This window comes from Homalodisca vitripennis, chromosome 2 (assembly GCF_021130785.1).
Source record: "Homalodisca vitripennis isolate AUS2020 chromosome 2, UT_GWSS_2.1, whole genome shotgun sequence".
Taxonomy (NCBI): domain Eukaryota; kingdom Metazoa; phylum Arthropoda; class Insecta; order Hemiptera; family Cicadellidae; genus Homalodisca; species Homalodisca vitripennis.
The window spans coordinates 200998356-201020556 of NC_060208.1; the positions used below are offsets into that span (position 1 = coordinate 200998356).

Here is a 22201-nt window from a genome sequence, read left to right on the forward strand (position 1 = left end):
CGCTGGGTAGTCCAAATTTCTGCCCTTAAGTTCACAGTGCAGCACGTGCGAGGCACCCAAAATATCATAGCGGACACTCTGTCACGCATGTATCACTTACCCAACGACCACCAGAATTTATCAGAGCCGCCATGTTGTGGCGTGCTCCTAGACTTTCCTCTGGCATTTTCGGACATTGTTCCACACCAACTTAAGGACCCCGAGCTGACTGCTATCATCAATGAGCTTAAAAACGGAGGTGCCCACCCTCCTTATTTTCTGTACCGAGGTGCTCTATGCTGCCGTGACAAGCAGCGGAGAAAACCTAAGTTAGTGCTGCCAAGCTTTCTTGTACCGATGGTCTTTCAGTATTTTCATTCTTCTCCTGTGGGCGGACATCTAGGAATTCATAAGACCATCGCGAAGATTAGGGATCAGTTCATCTGGAAAGGTATGGACCGGGATATTGCAGCTCGAGTACGTTCTTGTGAACTGTGCTCGCTAAGCAAACCCGCTCAAAATACCAAGTTGGGTCTTTTGTCATCTGAGGTGGCGGAAAAACCTTTGGAGAAGGTTTTCATTGACTATGTTGGGCCTCTCCCGCGTAGCAAGTCTGGAAATAAGTTCCTACTTGTTTGTGTGGATGCCTTCTCCAAGTTTGTTTGGTTGTTCCCATTGCGGAGTGCTACCGCGCAGCTCACGGTGCAAGCACTTCGTAACCATTTTTTTCAACACTTTGGAATCCCCGCCACCTTAGTTTCCGATAATGGTTCACAGTTTGTCTCCAATATCTTTAAAAGAATGTGCTTTGGGCACGGAATCCGCCATGTGACTACTTCCCCTTTCTATCCTCAGCCTTCTCACGCCGAACGGTTTAATCGCAATCTTCGATCTGCTCTCATTGCCTTTCATGCGGAAAATCAGACCACCTGGGATCAACAACTACCTTGGATCCAATTTGCCTTTAATACGGCCCAGCATGAAAGTCACAAGGCGGTACCTTTCGAGTTATTATTTGGCTTTCCGCCAAACAACCCTTTGGCGAACCTTTGGAAAATTAGCGATCTTCTGCCACCTCCTGGTACTCCCGATGTGAAAGCCACTTGGGAGGCAGCCAGGCGGAATCTCATTCGGGCTAGGGAGTTAGTAAGGAGGAAGTACAACCGAGGTCGTATTGCCAATCCCTTCCAGGTGGGGGATCTAGTTTACTGCAAGGCTCACCCAGTCAGTTCGGCTGTGGATAAAAGAGCTGCTAAACTTTGCTACAGGTGGACTGGTCCCCACCGCATCTTGAAGTTTCTGACTCCGGTGACTGCCCGACTGGGAGATCCTCAGTCCGAGAAGATTTTCAGGAAGGCGCACATATCCCATCTGAAGCCTTGCCGGAGTCATCCGTGATTCCTCTTTAGTCTGTGCGGGAGGGTTTTAGCTCCAGAGGCCTGATCACCTCTGCTCTTTCTTCCTGATCAAGGTTCCTGTTTTCTTCTTTGTACCCATGCTACTCTTGGAGGGATTTCTTGCCTCCAACTGGATTTTCTTGGTTTTCCCTTCTGCTGACTTCAGGGTTTCCGGTTATTTTCCTTCAACCATTGGGGGGAGAGGCATTTCGTTCGGTTCTTCCTTTTGAAGAAATTTACAGAGGGGTGTTCCTCCTTTTGGGGGGGGAGTCTGAGCCGGTTCAATACCTATATCTCCCCGGCTCATGTGTGTTTTATATAGTGTGTGTGTGGTTTATTGGCTGCAGAGGCGACTGACCATTTGAAGGCGTTTGGCCTTTCCGAGAGAGTGGCGTAAAGACTCTTGAGCCGTACTGTACAAGTTAGGAGTAGCTCCTGTTTAAAAATTAGTTTATTTAAGTGTTTTGTTTATTTGCTGAGCTGATTTACTTCTAACATGTGCGGCTAAGTTTACGGCCCCTCACTGATGAGGTCCAAGGGATGAATTGTTTCCTCCTGTCATCTCTCCATCATGCGTGGTCGCAGAGAACCTTCGCTTTTGTGCTCTACTGAAGGACGGCCACCATGATGGACATTTCTACCAGTCAACATCTGTGATACCCTGTGATATTGTTATTGTTGCCATTTATATAGTTTATATTTTGTTATTTAATTTTAAGTTAGTTTTAGATATTATTTAGTTATTTCTTGGATTTCATTAGGAGCCCGCCCTTAGCCGAAGGATACCGGGTGGAATTGGCATTTCTTGTTTCAAATTATGGCGTTTCTAATTTTTGTATGCAGGTGCACCTGACAAGAATAATTGTTCGAGGTATATACTACTGCAGGCACTTTTTATTTTTTTATTTATAATATATTTATATATACTTAATATTATTGACTGGATAGGCCTGTGTTTTCGTAGTAAATGAACCTGAGTATACTGACCACGGTGTTCTTTTTTTTTAGTTTAATTTTGATCCGGCATCCCGTTCGCCACCATGGGCGCGCGTTTCCCTGTTGGTTTGCTGTGGGTGTGCGAGCGGCGATGTAAGGTTTCAATACATATTGTTCAAAACTCCAGCTGACCGATATTAATAGTAATAGAAAATCCTTAAATCTTTCAGCAAGTAGTACTCATAATATTGAACTTTATCCAAGTTGGGGTAAACAAAACATTTATTTACAAGACCAAAACAAATATTAGACATTAGTAACTTTTTAATTAAAACATTAACATTCATCCAGTTTATTGCACCAGGAAATTAGATATTTTACATGAAATACGAACTCGGACTATTGTTAAATATTCCAACAGACGTTAGACTTAGAGAATAAAGTTAAATAATTCAGGAACACTCACAGCTCATCAACTCTCCATTAAATGTTAACCCCTAACTTTTAAGTGACTCATCGCAATGTTATATCATTTTGTTCGAATCAGTAGATTTCAAAACTAAAGTTGGTTGCTGGATGATAATTGGTCAATAAATAACGCTTTTCTCAATAATTCAACCATCGTTCATGAACCAACATGACCATCATTGGCTAAAAATAGATTTAACGTAACTGTTTAACTGACTATTCATGGTTTTAAAGATATACACTGGATGAGGAATCAGAAGTTTTAAAGTAGAATTCACTAAAGTTTTAAACTCAAAAGGTTTACCCAGTGAATTTAAATTTATAATAAGTTATCTCTACTACACTAAGGTTTCATAGTATTTCAGTAATATAGAATTAGTTATTTATAAAACTAACTTTGGTTAATATTTTAAATGTTGAAAACAAATTAATGGCACTAATCAACCTAAAAAATATTTTCCAAGTGTTTAAATTTGGCAATGCAATCTATTATCACTTATGTTATTTTTTATTACGAAAATAGTTACTGCTTATTCCTGAACATTTCAGAGATAAGATATATAAAAAACGTTTTATGATACTAATACGAGTTGTAGTCAAGCTGTATTGGCAGACCCAAAGACAAACTGGTGTATCTTGGAATTCATTTTAAAAGGCTGTCATTTTGAAGGTAAAAGTAACCAATTACCGTTTACATCATCTTAATATTCTTGGTTCAATAACGTTTATTAAGTAAAAGTTACAAAACTTAGTTGGAAAGTGTAACTCATATACTTTAAAATTTTTATTTTTAGTTTGTAAGGACGAGAAGAACTAGAAAAAGTAAATAAAAAATCTTCCAGGCATAAATAAGCAAAACCACATCCATAGTTTTACACATGCAACTCTTAGTTTTTTCTATAAATCTTAAAACTATGATTTTTCTACTATAAATAATTTGTATGAGTATAAGTAACATATAAACATATAATACGTAACAATAAATATAAGATTACCATGTTAAAAATAAGACTAAAAGTTATTTAGTTTTTATTTTGTAGTTCATATTGAATGTACAGCTATTCTAACACACTGTGACATTTTAACGATTGCCAGCAGTATAAATGTATAACGGAGTTGAAACAACTGATTAGTGAAACATAGGGAACATAACTAAGCTGCAGCCTTTTAGCCTTTTGGCATCAAAATCAATAGAGTTCTTCTTTAGTCCAAGAAGAACCTATGTAGCTTGTTTGAACCTTTTTACATAGAGTTATGGCACAATAAAGAATTTCTTTATTTTACCATAAAAAGTTAGGGCTAAGAAGCGCTCTCTAACACTTAATCTGGGGACCAACGGCTTAAAGGTGACTTCATACTGACATTCATACTTTTCCCGAATCCTTCTGCCTGACAGTTCATACTGTGATCGTATTGCACCATAATAGCAGCTAATTGGTTTATTATTTCAGGTTTTTTAACTAAAGACCAGGGTTCTAATCCCGACTTGGGTACGCTATCTCTTAAAATTATGAGGTGAACGGTTCCGGGCTCAGATACTGCTTATAGAAATTGGCCTTATTGTTCCGCAAGCGAAATTTCAGTTGATAGGAGAACTCTAACCTTCCCCTAGATATCTATGAAATAAGAGCCAAACAGATGGCCAGAAACAAAAACGAAACGTGAGGAAAGAGCAAAGAGAAGCCTATGTAAATCACCACTTGTATTTTTACCTTTATGAAATGGTTATCTGAATGTTTGGCTTATTTCAGCATGTTATCAGGTCATCACTGAACATTATGGGAAAAATTTATTTACAGACTATATCAGCTATACGGGTTTTCTCACGTGTAGTGAGAATTTCTGTTGTAAATGAGTGTAGCTTGTGCCTGTACTAGTGTGCATTCATCTAAGATTTCACTCTTCATGCCCGGACTTAATAGTTAATGCAGAACTAGATAAATACTAAATATATGTTAAATTAGCAAAGTTATGTCAGCAAAGAAGCCACATTCGCTGTTTCAATTAGAAAATGTAGATGGTAAAGTGAAACAATGGCAAGTAAATGAACTTATTCTTATATTTGTATCCATTGTTAAATGTTGAATCTAACAAGAGCCCCGGTTATTTTGAATCGAGACTTACAAAGTAATATCAATATTACAGCTTCTAAGATAACATAGACTTGGTGAGGAAACATATAATTTGGACTGATTACAGCTATTCTAGTTCAAGCACTTGTTTGCTCGACTTAGGTTCAGGGAACAAGCATTGAAATACCAAAGGACTAGGGGTGAAATAGTATTGGGTAATCCTATCACCACTCTGGTACCCACAATATCTGAAATGGGTGTTTTGAGTAACTGTCAAGTTTAGAGGTCTATCGTCTATAACTCAAGATAATATAATCCCATACAGTTATTACCAAAATGTATTGTGAAATATATTGTATTATGAAATTCAAGAACTAGGGTTGAAATTCAGGGGTCCAACATCTTTGACCCAAGATGATCATGATCTGAAATACAAAAAATAATGAGTTATAAAGTTCAGTAACTAGAATTTAAATTTCAGGCGTCGGGGATCCATGACCCATGATGATCATGAACCTATACTGTTAATACCAACATTAATGACATAATGAACTGAGATGCACGTAATTAAACTGTGTATAAATAATACTGACACAAAAATCTATGTTATAGATTCATTGAGCGCAATATGCAAAGGATTGAGAGGTTGACAATTGAAACATCTATAAATCTTGAGAAAAGATCATGTGAAGCTAGATATAGGCACTTAAATGCTTACTGCTTTTTTTTAGTTCCAACACTGTACAAGGAATGAATAAATTCTCATTTCTCGATGTTCCCTTAATCTTAATCAAAAATAATTCGTTACTGAGCTTTGATGCCATCGGTTCACGTGGGTATCGATTCTACTTACTTAGGCTGTGCATGAGAAAATAAATCGTGAGAAAAACCTTCCCTTCTACTGATACTATGAAGAGACAGGATGTAGGCTAATAATATTCCAGTTTTAAATTTATCCTGTCAATTTTCGAAACACATGGGAAATTGTTCAACCAGTATAACGGGAGGATCCGAACATTACGAAAATATTCCTTTCCTTACTGTATGTAACAAAGTTACAAGTTTTACAATTATTGTCATTTTTCTTTAATCATAATAGAAAATTGTCAGAGTAGTCTTAGTCAAATATATCTGCCACAAGACGAGCTGGTAATTTCCAACATTTGACTTTGTATTGTTCATTTCCCAGAAGCAGAAAACTTGAATGGTAGAAAACTTTTGTTCGTGCGTTACAGAGTGACAGGATGTTCAGGATGGATGAGGGTAGAGCATTGGAAAGGGCTTCTGTCAAGATCCAATGATGAGTCATCCAATAATTGTGCGCTATGTGAGCCATACCAGTTTGGAAAATAGGACTCCAGTTCTGTTCCAGACTACTGGTCAGATCAGGCAGTGTTGGTCTCCATGGGTTTGTTCAATCCTGTACACTACAGGAGACCTACCCACTTAAACCTAGATTACCTATATGTGGTGACATTGGATTTATTTATAACCAGTGCAGTTTGCGTTGAGTCATCCCTTACTAAAATTTCTAATTCCGATTAATTTCCAATACAATGTACATCAAAATCGTTAGGCTGGGTTTCAAGATACGCAAACATATCGTTTGAAGGACAGTCTGTTTATCCGGAGATACACTGAGACTTTGTAATCAAACCGGTCAGGCCACTTCAGGCAAGATTGGTGTGATAATTCGAATTTGAAGCCGGGTCTGTGAGAACAAATCGAAGTGTTAAACTGACCAGGGATGGCAGTGTACAGTATGTAATAGGATATTTTAAACCTTTTGCTTCTTTGTATCAGCAAGACTGGCAAAGGTTTTATACATGGCGTGATTTTGTACACTCTTCTTTTAAAATAGACTAGACCAACTAGTCGTCTTTGAAAAACATTGCCTTATATCTTTAGGTATTATTACCATAAACGTGTATTTATAAAATCCAGCAAACAAAATAATGACTAACGTTATGAAATGAGGTCCTTGGAAATATCTAAACTAATGCTTCTTGGTTCTCAAAACTTTAGATCTACTACAGTATTCAGTATGCACTAAAGTAGTGAAATATGTTAAATATTCTTGTTTCATTTCAAACTCTAATGATACAAAGGTAAAATGAACAAGAGAATAATGAAGCTGAAGGAATAAGTTGTTTCATTCTACACTACTTTCAATATGTAATCAATAAATTGAAGTAGAATCGTTGTTATTATTTGTATACTTAGCTTTCTCAACATGTAAGTCATTCATTAAATGTAATACTTAGTGTAGATAATGTCAGATTTAACAGGTATGTCCATATTTTAGTTTTAATCTTAATTTTAGTTACAACCATAAGGGTATAAGCACTGGAAAACTATTCTATCTATCTAAAACAGAAAATGAATGAATTGAAACAGGATTATACATTTATTTTGTATTAATACATTATGTCTGTAATATTAGTAAGAGTGTATTTCCCCATACTTGGTTTGTTGCTGAAATGAATACAGGACATGTCTATAAGTGGTTAGTGAGTATGTTTATTATAACTTTACATACTATATAAACAATATCGTTTTGTTCAGTTTAAGGAAGTGAATTTTGAATGAACTGACAGTCAGAGCGAGTGATTTCTTTAATTTTTATACAAAATGAAGTGAATTTTAAGACCATCTAAAGCATAAACCTAGTGTTCAAAAGTGGACTGAAAATAAGGATTATGACATATGTTACACTGTATGAAACTCGGACTTGTCGATTTTAGTGAATACATGTGATTGGTCCGCTTAAAGATGTTGAGATACGGAAACAAGGCAACATGGATTCTACGATATCCTCCACGCCAGGTTGGGAGCATGTTACTTTGTCTAGTCTTGCTTGTCTAGACACATCTGCTCATCAGACAAACCGAGCTGTATATACACATTCAGACACCATCTTTCAGCGTGGTTCAACACAAGTTGGCAGTGTATACTTGATTTATAATATCCATATCGCAATGTATTGCCGATTGTAACAGCATTGGTTTGTTCCCTTCACCAAGTCACGCATCTAGGAACATTTAGGTAGTAAGTCGACCTAGTCATGACCCAGTCGGAGGCTCAGTGTATGAGTTATAATACAATCACTTTGGGAACAATGTAGATTGAGCAGATCATTTCATTGTGTTGAGACACGATCTCAACAAAATGGAATCGTGCACACATTCGTGCTTGTACTGTTGAGATCTTTTCTCCTCGCTCAGCATGCAGTGAGGTTACGGTGTTTAATGTCCGTAAAAAATGTGTTTTGTGTTTCGACTGGATGTTATCGTGTTATCTTTTCCACTTGAGTTGGTTCAAACTTACAACCCGGTTAGGACCGCGTAATTTGGCATCAACCGTATAAATATAAACCGATTTCTCTCAACAAAATCCCAGCTAAATTTTAATAAATCCGTTAAGTTGCCGTGTCAAATCCAACGTTACCTTAATAGTTGTGTTCAAAACAAAACAATATCAAAAAATAATAAAATTCCGTTTTTCTATACAGACTAATTTTTTGCCCAAAACGCAATCGTTCGACATTCTAAACCCCAAGCTTCCTTCCCCTTCCGTCCTCATCCACTGTCCTCTGTTTCAGGCTTCAAGAGATCTTCTGCTGACTGCCTCTTCTACGATTTACACCAGTCTGCTCCATGCATTGTTATTATCTTAGCGTTTCAAATCAAAGCTCCAGTGTATTGCTACTACATTTCATACGTATGTTACCATAATGCTGTACTTGTTTGTCTTTATTTGCTTACTCGATATTCACAATAATATTACAACTCTTTTTGTAACTTCTGTTTGCAAAACACATGCACACTCTCATCACTCAAACACGCACACTGAAGAGATCGAACATTTTCACACCACGTTCTCGCATTTCATTGACATTTCGTAAGGTTTACAAAGCCAAATCACAGTTGAGCAATCGTGCTCTTTACAAATATCAAAATTCCGACTCTCAGCTCACTTGAAGTGATTTAAAAACTAAACAACAATATCACTTATTGGCATCTGCTGCGGGTGTTTTAACTTATTGTATGTTGCAGGAGTGACAATCTTGCTTTCTCTGACTGTGTTTCATAACTTGGTTGCGGAGACTTTGCCTCAGGTGTCGGACGCGATGCCTGTCTTAGGTGCGCTTTCACACGTCCTCCACATGATGTCTCACCTTCACACGTCAACAACACCACATGTCATTGTTCCTCATTTAGTCGTAACACGTAAATCCTCTCAGTTCCACTCAGAACTTTCACATTTTTCAGAGTTTCTTTAATGCAGCAAACACAAAATAACCACAAAGGTGAGACATCATCAAGGCTCCGGCACCATGTTCGATTGTCATTATGTACAGCATTCATAACCCTCGTGACAGGAGGGTTCTGGATGCTACACAGCTTATAGGTTACGTCTGTGTCAATTTTTTAACATATTGTACAACTTTGTATTTCGCTAGTTCATCTTCATTGAGTGTATGCTATGTGTTGCCAAAAAGACACAAACAAAGCTACGCTGACCACTACCCTTCACAATCGTGCGACCACCTTGGTACTGCGCGTCCGTACGTGCTGTGTTCCGTGATGATTTGATGATTGGGAAACTGAATTGTCTCCGTGGTCTCTTGGCCATTAAAAATTGTAAAAGCTCGACCGACAGTAGACGTGACGCCCGTACCAAGGTGGTGGGCCGAGCACCTTTATCATCTGACACGGCCTGAACTGTCTTGTGATGTTGCAGGGGTCACAATCCTACTCTCTCTCTCTGTCTTTTCTCTCATGATTGCCGATGCTTTACCGCAGACATCAGAAGCAATACCTTTACTAGGTCAGCCCAAAGCAATTGTACCTTGCTTGTTAGACACTACTGTCGACACTTTCATGGACATAATCTGCTTAACCCTTCTGTTTAAATGATGAGGTAACAATGTAACCCGTTCCGGTGTGTAAACCCCACTTAAATGTGTTCTTGTTTTAAAACGATTTGCATAAAGCTTAACCTTAACGTACGCTAATATGAAAAGCGATGTGTTGACTGATAGAGACCTCGGGGACCATCAATAGGTTTAAATGCTTTTTAAACTCATCGCAGGTTATGTCCACTTCCGGTAATACTCTCGCAGAACTGAAATTCTATTTCACTAAACTGAAAAATAAATTGTACTCCACTCCGTACTGGTGGTGGTCAAATCGCACCAAAAACTCTAAACACCACATGTGTACATAGAGCGTGGCTTATGACTGATTTTAATGTAATTAGTTTTTTCTCAGTTTGTTTATCATTGTTTTAGCTTGGTACATGTTTTACGTTCTGTTCCGTACTAGTTTATTCGATGTCTCTTTGAGTCTTTGGTTGTGTACAAGGTTATTCTTGCACTTTTATAGTGATAAAACTACCACTTCTCTAACGAACCAACATCATAAAACACGAACCATAAATAATACTGTGTTAAAGAAAGTGCATGCCAGCATGCTACAGTCTCACCGACACTGGTTTGTATACACGAACCGACATAAACCATTGTCACGCACCAGTAAACCAGAAACGCCCATTCAGCCGACTCTGTCACACATCACACGTCCTATCACAGTAATAAGATACGCTAATTCGCTAAACCATACGACATCGTAAACGAAAAATTAAGACATGTTAGTTAAAAAGAGCTAGTTGTAAGTTGCTGTGTAAATACCTGTAATGTATCAATAAACATGTACAATAAAGAATGGCTCCGCCATCACGATCTCCTCCCCCTCCTAAACTGTGCAATAACTAATGCTGTGCATAATCTAGTTAGATTTCTTACAGATGTCAAGAGTGAAGCCAGCGACCACGCTATCAACTGAGGATGTAAACGGTAAACGCCGCAGTGACTCTAATCTGTACTAAACATGTTCCCACTCCTCTCCCACCCCGTCCATCGCTTAATGACAAGATAAACCTCTAAACAATAATTATTATTAAATATTGTCTTACGTAAACCGAGCTAATTAACCAGTTATGTGCACCCCTCTGCCTCCAAGTATAACCATATAACTAAATACATGTTAATATATTATATGTAATAACCTACGCTCGACAAAGTATGTGTTTTCTTCAGTATGAACCAGCGTTAAATCATGCCTAACCTAATGCTGAATTAAACAGAATACTTTGTCCATAGAGAATGACTAATTATAGCGCTAATGCTACTTTACATTACAATTCACTTTAAACAAAATACATAAATTTTATTTTGTGTTCGTACAATTTTATTACTTCATGTCTCAAGTGTATGAGTTTTCAGATGTGTGTCTCTTCCCTCTGTCTCTATGTCTCTGTCTGTCTCTTTCTCTGTCTATCTCTCTCTGTTTCTCTTTTCTGTCTTAGTGTCTCTTTTAATACTAGCGATCTGCCGGCATGGCTTACTTATGGAATGGAGAATGCTTTGGTTGATTATCCACAGTTTGTATCGAATTCAGCATGGTATACGAAGCATGCCACCGACCGACAACCATGCCAATATAACAGAACATTTACTAAGTAACTTCAAGCCAAATTAAGACTAAAGCAGTGTGAAACAGCACAAAACTCATAAATTTAGAAATATAACGATATTATAATGCATGACGTTCTACATTTATCTCCTGTTTATCGGTTCAAAGACACAATCGCCATTATTTTCAATGTGTTTCCATTGAGAGCAAAGTTTTGAGGAAGTAGGAGTTGAGATGTTTCTTGTAGGAAGTAATGCACTTTGTTGTTTACAATGTGTCCAACCTTACTTTGTTGTCCATGTTTGGCCTACCCTGTACTACCATCATTCATCTTCGTGAAGTAGTTTGAACCCACATCCGCTTAAATTTCTAGGCCACCTCATAGTAAAACTCATTAAAAATCAAACAATCTTAGCGCAGTTAGTATTTGCAGTTTTAAAATAATTTGTATTAGTAAGTTTAAAGCTGCCGATGTGTGAAGTAAATTGTAGAATGTATTTTGTTTGTATAATGTAAAATACTTAGTTGAGGTAACGCTTAGGCGTTTACAGTAAATTTAAATATCGTGTGCAACAGCTAGTGTAGACTATACACTGGGAGAAGCACGAAGTATAGATCGTTCACTGTACTGGCGGTAGGAAACGCCGCTTTTAGTACGCGTGGCGCTCCACAGAATGCGTGGTAGTAGTTCAGATTATCATTGCTGCTCAAAACTGATTTTTGAACATAACTTAGTTTTACAGATCTTTATTACACAATGAGTACAAGTCTTTTGGAATAATTATATTGATAAATCTGTAACTGACACTTTTTTGATCACACATAACATCAACAAACACCATGCTAACCTGTTTTGCTTAGAGATTTGAAGCATGTTCTTCGCTTGTGCTAAGCATGGTGTCGAGCATGACGAGATTTCTGAGTGTGTTGCTCACAATTAACACGTTATTATCGCCCCGCAGGTACCTATTTTAACTGTATCATGTTCATGGTGGCCTCGTCCGTCGTTTCGACCATCCTCATCCTCAACTATCACCACAGGAACGCGGACACCCACGAGATGTCGCCCTGGGTGAGTAGCTTCATAAATATTACCAAATCACTTTGGATGAGAAAAATATAATATTAGTTTTATGATCAGGAGCAAACCCAAGAATGTTCGGAGTAATGATTCTGGGGGTTAACAGTGTACTATTTAAAGGAAATAAAGGGTATTCAAAGTAATTAATTATAAATGTAAATGTTTAAATTTTGAACGAAACTTGAATTATTTTATTTGTGGACTAAAATATACATGGTCTGACTAACAATACTAATGTGGTAAAACAAGAATGGGGAATTGGTTACATATATTTGGGAATATAGGCACAACCTATACTCCTCAGTGCGTAACCACAATTTTTTACTATAAAACATAGGATTAGTGGCCTCGAAATTAAGTATTAGTTAATACCACATAATTAAAAAATAGTTAACCTATACATTAAGGATACTATTAATTTCATAATAGTATCACATTAGCCTCAAATATGAAAAATTGTCATTTATTCCTGCTTTGTCTTTTATAACCCCATATGGTCCTTTCCAAAAAAAAAAATGGCATTGTTAATTATTTGTAAAAATGCGTTCCACAGTATTTTTCTCTTGGTCGGATATTGGGAAAAGCATTTATTACGTATTAAACATAATCACGAGTCCAGATAATAATCTTAGATCTCTGTGAAAACAGTTTACAGCTATGTAATCCATACATGACAACGAATCCCTTTTGTGTTTCTAAAGTATTCTATCTATATGTATAGTGCCTAGATTAGGTAGTATGAAGCCTAGTACATCATGTAAGGCGAGTACTGTGTGGCCTCTTCCTCACACATCAAAGAGGGAGCAATAATCTAGTCGCCTCGGTCTTTGTTGTCATAGATGTGTAAAGGTTACACATTTGTTGTCATAGATGTGTAAAGGTTACACATTCGTTGTCATAGATGTATAAAAGTTACACATTTGTTGTCATAGATGTATAAAGGTTACATATTTGTTGTCATAGATGTGTAAAGGTTACACATTTGTTGTCATAGATGTACAGTATAAAGGTTACACATTTTACCAACGCAAAACTCGCCGCGTTTACTACTCGACTTTCTTTCGAGTGTTTCAACTAACTGTTTCGGATTGACTACGGTCATAGCAGTCGAGTGGAAAAGTTTAAATTAAGTCCCATATCATACAACACAGTAGGGGTAAATTTAACCACCTTAAATACAGAATGAACCAGAAAAAAGTATCTTACGGTTGCAGGTACGATTCTTGATATTTTGTAATGTAAATATAGAATGTACTGTCCATATTTTAAAGCGAATTAACGCCCTTTGTAAAGAAGTTCTTTATAATAGTTCGTTTAAATTTTATAAAAGTAGCACAGTTAGAATATTACATTAGAAATATTACGTTGTAAAAACAAGATAACCGAATCAAGCAAGTCGAGCGTGACGTGGCTGCTGCTTGGATGGGTGACCGCTGAGCCATCCTGTCCTTGCAAGTAGTCCGACTATTGGTGGTGGTTCGGAAGTCAACATAAACCGTTGGGTTTTTAACTTTCCTGGGGTAGCAGTAAAGCAATGGTCTTGGACTCTTTGGGTCAAAACATATTGTTTGGCATGGATATTTCATGGCTTGTGTATACATCTAGAATTAATACTGAACATATTCTGGCGTCAAGCAATTTTCACCCCCAGGATATAAAATTTCTGGACGATTCTGAGAACTTTGTTAAAAAATTGAGGGTTTTTACAAAACTATGACAAAACTCATGTTTAGAAAATACACTAAACATTTATATCTCTACAAAAAGCGTTTACTAACTATAACAAACACGTCTGTATGGAATAAGCATTAGTGAAGAGGTCTAGATATGACGATTCTATGGATTATTCTAATATAAAAATTTAATTTTAAACAACTGTAGTCAGATATAACAGGTTGTTCTCCATTCAGCCTATTACGCGATCCGCAGAGCGTAGTAGACTTATTTAACCTTACTCTGGCATACCCAAAGGTCAGAACGGTTATTTATCTATCACACAGAATAGAAGTGAGAGCCGGTGAAAGGAAATGTATATAATATTCGTTAAAATTGGGTGAAAATAGGCCACACAGTTCTCCACTTTCTACTTATTTTAAACTCTTCGCGTGAACTAAAATTATTTTTAATAACTTCTAAAACCCTTAATTCTAATACAAAACACGTAAATGTGGTGGTAAATTTTCAAGACCCTGAAGTTGCCAGTTTAAAATGTTTATATCTATTGACGGAAGGATACAGTTTATCCAAATAAGTAGCAGAAGATTCCAATATAAATAACATGATCCGACGAAATAGTAAAGGGGAAATAAATCCACTGTAGAGTTAAAATGTCGCCCCTTGTCGTACTATCAGGCGTACTGTTAAAATGGAGGATTCTTCTCCTTCTATCTTGAGATTGAGGCCAAAATAAGCGAGTAGTGGACGCGAAGTACCGGGGCAACTATACCAGTGCAATGATTACACTTTTATCCACGATTAATTTTCCTGATATCTTTTCTGTAGGATGAAAGTGTTTCAATGTTTGCATTTTAAATACATTTACTCTTTGCACAGTCATCTCTTCATAGATGGTCACTGAAGCTCTTTGTTGCAATGTACACTTTCACTAAAAATCCGCTCCTAATAGGTCCTAAACAGTACTACAAAAAAAGGTACAAAAAGCCTTTCCACTTCACGACTTTTACCCCTTATTACTACTTATAATGTGATTCTTCTATTCTCATATCTTATTCTCTATTTACGCGTCTGAATCTTCTCGGTATCCCATACCCGATTAAGTGCGATCCCCATTCAGTTACATCTAGACCTAAACACAAATTTGATAAATCTGCTATAAAAAACATTTGTATTATGCACTTATACCACACCTAACCTGTAAGTGTCTGAAATACACAATATTGTCAATCGTATTTTCACCTGACTTATGTAAAAAGCCGCAACCAAAGTGTGGCTTAAGGTCCATTTTCTAAAAAAATGTTTATCAATCGTCTAAAATATTTCGTAAAGAAATCAGTCAGGGATTACTTTACAACCAAAATTGTGATTCACGCTTTATTTGAATAAAGTGTGGTGAATTAGGTTAATCAACAGCTTTGCAACAAAGTGCTAATTCATATATCGAGTAAAAATTAAGTTCTTATCGAATTTTTACGAGTTATTCCCATTTCAAGGAGATAAACTTATTAAAATTTGTACGGGAATTATTTTTATTGATAACCACCACGTTTAACCGGGTCATCCTTTGTGCATCGTTCTCTTTACAGTTTAGACAACCCGTTTTAATAGTAACGTTAGAAATTAGGGCAATGGAGGGGGGCGGGACGGGGTGACCTGGATCCCCCCCCCCCACTAACGTCCCCCTCTTTGCCCCACAACTCCCAGAAAGCTGGTATCGATTTCCAGAGAGGCTGCTGCAGCGGTTGCTGGCCTGGTGTTGTCACTGCACTTGTTACCAGTCAACAGCGATAATGTAAACTGGTACCCTTCATATAAACTCCGTTTTAAACAGGGAGACTTTGCGCATTAAAGGCTGATTATAGTCGATTGCATTTTAAAACATCAAAGTAACCATTAGGATACATCGATAGTTAAAATTTAGATATGAATGTATTTCTTACAAATCAAACCCGGAACACAGATCAAACCATATACTATTTAAATATATTTTATTAACGATCTCCTTGACTTTATTTATCCTTTTACGCACATTAAGTGGTGAATTGTACATTACAAAATACACATTAAAATCGTAATTTGTTTAAAACCAATATTTGTGTTCGATTTATCAAACAAATAAACTGTGTATAGAAAGGATTCCATCATTATTATATATTTTATAATTCAATAGTTTAGTATATAGTTGTTTTATAATTCAATGCTCTTAATTGATAACAGGTCAACTACCCAAGTCGTCGTTTAGTGCAAATATAATTCACGTAGTTTAATGTCTGATGATAGGATTTTACATAACTTGCAATAAATTTAATTTTTGTAAATAGAGAAATTATTTGGGCCATCTCCTATGCTGGTATTTTGACTTATCTAAACTTTCTTGGAATTCTTTCAACGAGATCAATCCGCCCATCTCAAATTTTCAGTCAGTTTTACTCTAAACACTTTATATCGTTGTATCGTTTGAAAGTGCACCAAATTTCAAAATGATGGTACACTAATCGGTACTCCAATATCGTTTATTAATACACAAGTGTATTTCAGAACTGCGATCGCTACTTTATAAAAGTATTATCAATGTGCCGGGATAGTTATTCACCTGAGGAAGAGATTAGATTCTAGATATCGAAACTTAGAGTTGCTCTTTTTTTTAACGAATAGCCTCTGACAAAAATTCTGAAAATATCCTGCTTACAATACTTCTATAGCAAAAAACAAAATTCAGACAAATAATTCGATGGTTGTCTTCAATTTCTATACGGATTATTTAAATTCACAAGTCAAATCCATTGGAAAGACACATATCTATAAATCACTATATGATTGTAGCTAGTTTTAACAAATCAAAATCTCCAAGATAGCGGCATTTACATTACGAGTAAAATGTTTAACTCATCTAATTCCGCACATGGATCAAAACTATACATTTTTTAAATATATTTGATAATTAGTCTACAAACAACTTTAAATTTTTGTATTTATCAGAACTCTATAAGGTTTTAAGACAGCGGTCATTCAAAGTTTTTAAAGTTATTATGCATTATAGCGTAAGCCAATAAAACGTTTTAAACCTTTCTGGTTATTTACATTACAGTTTCTCCGTGGTTGTTTATCTGGTTATTTACATTACAGTTTGTTTTCCGTAGTTGTTTATATCTCCTAAGATTTCCAGATATCGGGCGTAAAAAAGTTTAAAGTTATATTAAACATAGTGTGCATAACTGAACACGGTAACTTCTGTAGTTTGTGATAGATTCAGGCTAAACGTTGTACAAAGTTAGAATTTACAAATAGCTTGGATGAATCTGTTAACAATAAAACGTTTCAAGATGTCGGTCATTCTCATTTTGGTAAAACTTTGATTGTGTAGTTTCTAAAAGTTTGTTTTCTAAAAGTGTTACGGTTGTATTAATAAACATTGAGAGGTTATGCACATTAAAATTAAATTTTATATTCAGAGATGACGGTCACATGTGAAATTTAACTTTCTTCCGACTGAGCCGCTAAGGATATTTTATTGTTTTTTGGTTTATTGTCCATAGTTGCAATATGCCACTGCTCACTTATAAAACACTAAAAAGGATATTGCAGAAGATGCAGGTAACTACACTTAATAATACTAAATTATAGACATTTTAATCCTCTACATCATAAACGGCTTAGCGCACCTTAAATACATAAATAGACTATTTTCAACATCAGCCCAAATCTACTGAAACTAAGAAAAAGTGCATTTATCTTCAAATGCATTATCAGTTATATCTGTTTATCTTCTTAAGTGATTTTGTCAGCAGTCGTGTACCAATCAGAATGTTTGTGTTCAAAGATATTTTTTAAAGACGCCAACTGAACCGTTTACCTTGATACAAATCGTGTCGCTAAACGTCTGTTGAAAAACATGCTATACTTTTCTTATCAGTATCCATTCCTTATATTGTAATTGCAATGAAATCTAATAAAATAATATTAACTGAACTAACTTAATTTGTTTTCGTTTAAGCCCATAATCGTCAACCAAGGGCATATATAATAAAAGCATATGCAACAACAGTACATGAATTAAATAACATAGTTAGTTATTGAACAAAACACTAGTGTAACCTTTAACGATGCATTTGTTGTGATAGGTAAAGATAATAGAGACAAATAATAAAAATTCAATTAAAATTTTGGGATATATACTTTTATTTAACTGAACTCATGCTTTCAATATTTCTCTGAAATTAACTTGAAAACTAATAAAAAACCAACGTTATCAATTTGTATCTTCGGCAGCATGCAAACTTAACCAAGTCCGTGTGATCATGGCAGATGCTTTCCTAGAAGAAAAAAGTTCTACAAAGTTTCCTGGAATGCACAATGATTGTGGGTTGACTTGGAACTATCACATAGACAATGTTTCCTCAAAGGTTGTATTGGGCATTTTCGTCTTGCGTTACTTAACGAAATCTTGTTCCTCTGAAGTATGGAAAAAGACTATGGAGAAGGTGCTCAAAGCGTGGATTTAAAGGCTTTTTAAACTGGAGGAAAAAGGTTTTATAATTATAATAAAATTGAGATTCAGAGAATCGTGCAGATATGCTTTCAGGGAGATTGGTTTTCAGACTTTGATTCTTAGTAACTCGGAAGTGTTTATTTATTGACAATACCAAAAAATATTTGTGACAGTTACGGATGTTCTATGCAATAAAGACATTGTTATTATTAATATTAGGTTGACTAAACTTTTTTCATTGAAATGGTGTTTTTCAAGATCTAATTATAAAACTAAACACACTAAGCAACTGCTTTTAGTAGCAATAAAAATTTACTATACTAACTCTAAAAGCTAGGAAATAATATATAGCTCAGTGTCTCGTAGCGTTTACTCTGAAAAACAGACTGGAGAATTGTGACGATGTGAGAATAGGCTTATTTCATAGCCAACGAACCTGCAGAACTACGCGCTGGCACAAAACATTGATACAAATTTATTTTTGTCTTGGTTAGTTAAGGCAAAATATACGCTCACTCTTGAAAAAACGTAGTTGCGATGGAGAAAAATATCAAGTAAAACGTGCACAACAAAATCTAACACCAGTTCCTTAGTCTCTGGAACACATTTTACATTTAAATTAATTTTTCTTCCATTAGAGTAGAATCAGAACGGTGTTCCGACAATAGTAGATCCCTGGTTATTTGTACTTAATCCACACGCTCTTACGTATTGTCAGGTATTATTTAAATAAAGTTAATACAAAAACATTTTTTGAGTTGTGAACAAAGTAATAATTTAGTTTACATAAAGAACTATGTGCATACTGACGATTTTTAAAATGCGAAGTTCTCAGGATCAAAAACCACACAGTTACAAATAAATTCACATTTTTAAATTAAAGCTCGCAGCTCATATAAATGGTGCACTTAACACGCAATTCACTAGAATAAATCATGTTTATATTGTACATTAGATAATGTCAGAAGATTTTGGCAATTTCTGTAAGCAAAAACTAATATTTTGCCTGATTTAAAAAAGTATTGTTATACACAAGTTTGTAGATTTTAGTATTTATTTGAATATTTAACAGTAGATAAATGATATGTTGTTTACTGGCAATGAGTTTACGATTAAACATTAATATTAATCATTCACTCGTAATCTACGTTATTATTGCAACACGCGCTTAACATTTTCAAACCGTAAATTAAAGGGCAATGTTATAAACTTTTTCATGGGAAAGAAAAGAATATTAGTGTGCATACTTTATCAAACGAGTCAGGTGAAGAAACTAAAGCTAGCCTATACTATAACGACCTTGACTGAAGGTAAGGTGTAAGCCCTCCGTGATTTTCACGATGGTGACAGATATGACGTTAAGCTGACGTGTCATACAGGGAAAGCTCATATCTCAGCCCGCTTGGAGGAGTCACGAACGGCAATTTTTGAAGCAATCTCACGCACTTTAGTAACAAAAACACTATATAAAACTACATAGAGCGGGAAAATATTTAAGCTAACCTTAAATATAACGATCTTGGTCTGCAGGTAAGGTGTAAGCCCTCCGTATGTTCACGATTGTGACAGATATGACGTTAAGCTGACGTGTCAAACATGGAAAGCTCATATCTCAGCTCGCTTAGAGGAGTCACGAACAGTAATTTTTGAAGCAGTATCACGCACTTTAGTAACAAAAACACTATATAAAACTACATAGAGCGGGAAAATATTTAAGCTAACCTTAAATATAACGATCTTGGTCTGCAGGTAAGGTGTAAGCCCTCCGTATGTTCACGATTCTGGCAGATATGACGCTAAGCTGACGTGTCAAACATGGAAAGCTCATATCTCAGCTCGCTTAGAGGAGTCAAGAACAGTAATTTTTGAAGCAGTATCACGCACTTTAGTAACAAAAACACTATATAAAACTACATAGAGCGGGAAAATATTTAAGCTAACCTTAAATATAACGATCTTGGTCTGAAGGTAAGGTGTAAGCCCTCCGTATGTTCACGATTGTGACAGATATGACGTTAAGCTGACGTGTCAAACATGGAAAGCTCATATCTCAGCTCGCTTAGAGGAGTCACGAACAGTAATTTTTGAAGCAGTATCACGCACTTTAGTAACAAAAACACTATATAAAACTACATAGAGCGGGAAAATATTTAAGCTAACCTTAAATATAACGATCTTGGTCTGAAGGTAAAGTGTAAGCCCTCCGTGATGTTCACGATTCTGACAGATATGACGTTAAGCTGACGTGTCATACAGGGAAAGCTCATATCTCAGCCCGCTTAGAGGACTAATAGTAATTTCTGAAGCAGTAGCCGTTAGGAATGGTCATCGATATATCGATTACATTTAAATCTCATAAGAATTAAACTATTAAAATTTCAGTTCCGTAGCAGGAGGACGTCGCATGTACACGAGCGCGCATTATCGGAATTTTAGGCAACTTCTGCTAATATCTGTCATCAGGATTGTAATTTCTAGGAACACCTGTGAAATTATTCCATTTTCAATTTGTCTCTTATGTACCCCAATTCTAATTCCCCATTTCATCTTAATAAGGAGTTTTAAATCGTAAACTTCAAAAAAGAGTTTTTGATATTCCAACGATTTAAAGTGCACGATATTTTAATACGAGTGTTATCGCAAATTTTCATAGAGATACTTTTAGTCCAATTACATATAACATGTTACATATTATGAAGTTTTAAAAATAATCATAGTGGTTAGAACAGTTATTGGATACAGTTCACAGGTTTTCACGGATACACAGTTTTAGTGTGTAAAATATATAAAACATTAAAATTTGAAAAAATATAATGTGATATTACAGGCAATTCTCAAAATATATGCCGAATTCAAGAAAAACTAGGTTATGCTTTAGCTTTTATAAACAAATGCAACACTTGTAAATAAATTTGTTTGCAAAAATAATGCCTTTTGGGCTATGTAGCGCAGACGAGAAGGTAATACAATTGCACACCATCGACTGGCCCTTTTAGAATACCCTTCATGATCTCGATGTGAATCTGGCCAAATAAGTTGAAATTTTTAAATGAAAATACACCATGAATAAAATTTTACTAGACAGATCTAATTTTTGACATAGTGTTACCTATGGACTTGGAAAGTGTTTCCAGGTACTTGGATTAAGAAGAGCATCGATCGTTTGATCAAAAGCACAGATCAGTACAGGATCAGGATCCTTGCCAAACAGTAACGGGCTGAGGGAACATAGTAGGATCCTTTGCGGTTTAAACAAGATTTAGCCGTTATCCTCAGCCGGATCGTCTAGATCTGTATTCGTTCAATACAATTACAGGAAACACTTTGGTTGGTATATATTTTATGTTACATTACTATTGTAGTTAGTACAAACTTAAAATAGTGCTTTTTTACCTCTATAAGATTAACAAATTTAAGGCTAAGTCTAATAGGGGATAATTTTATTTCTTTATGCGAACCGTAAGTCATTTTGTAATTGGAAGAATTGTGGACTGTTGTTAAAATACAAATTTTAAATTATACTCTTTAAAATTCACATAATTTCTTTCCTCAAAATTAAACTAAGGATTTACTCTTAGTATATATTTATTCTTGTTGAAATGTTTTAAATTTAAATATTTGGTTAC

The 22201-nt window shown here is 35.7% G+C and overlaps 1 protein-coding gene across 1 annotated transcript in view; it reads left to right on the forward strand.

Moving 5' to 3' along the window:
• The window catches only part of LOC124355965 (neuronal acetylcholine receptor subunit alpha-7-like), a 184858-nt gene that overhangs the window by 141553 nt on the left and 21104 nt on the right, over positions 1-22201 (forward strand). The window contains exon 10 of the mRNA XM_046807113.1: positions 12291-12400. Within this exon, the coding sequence (XP_046663069.1) occupies positions 12291-12400 (110 nt within the window). The remainder of the gene's footprint in view (positions 1-12290; positions 12401-22201) is intronic.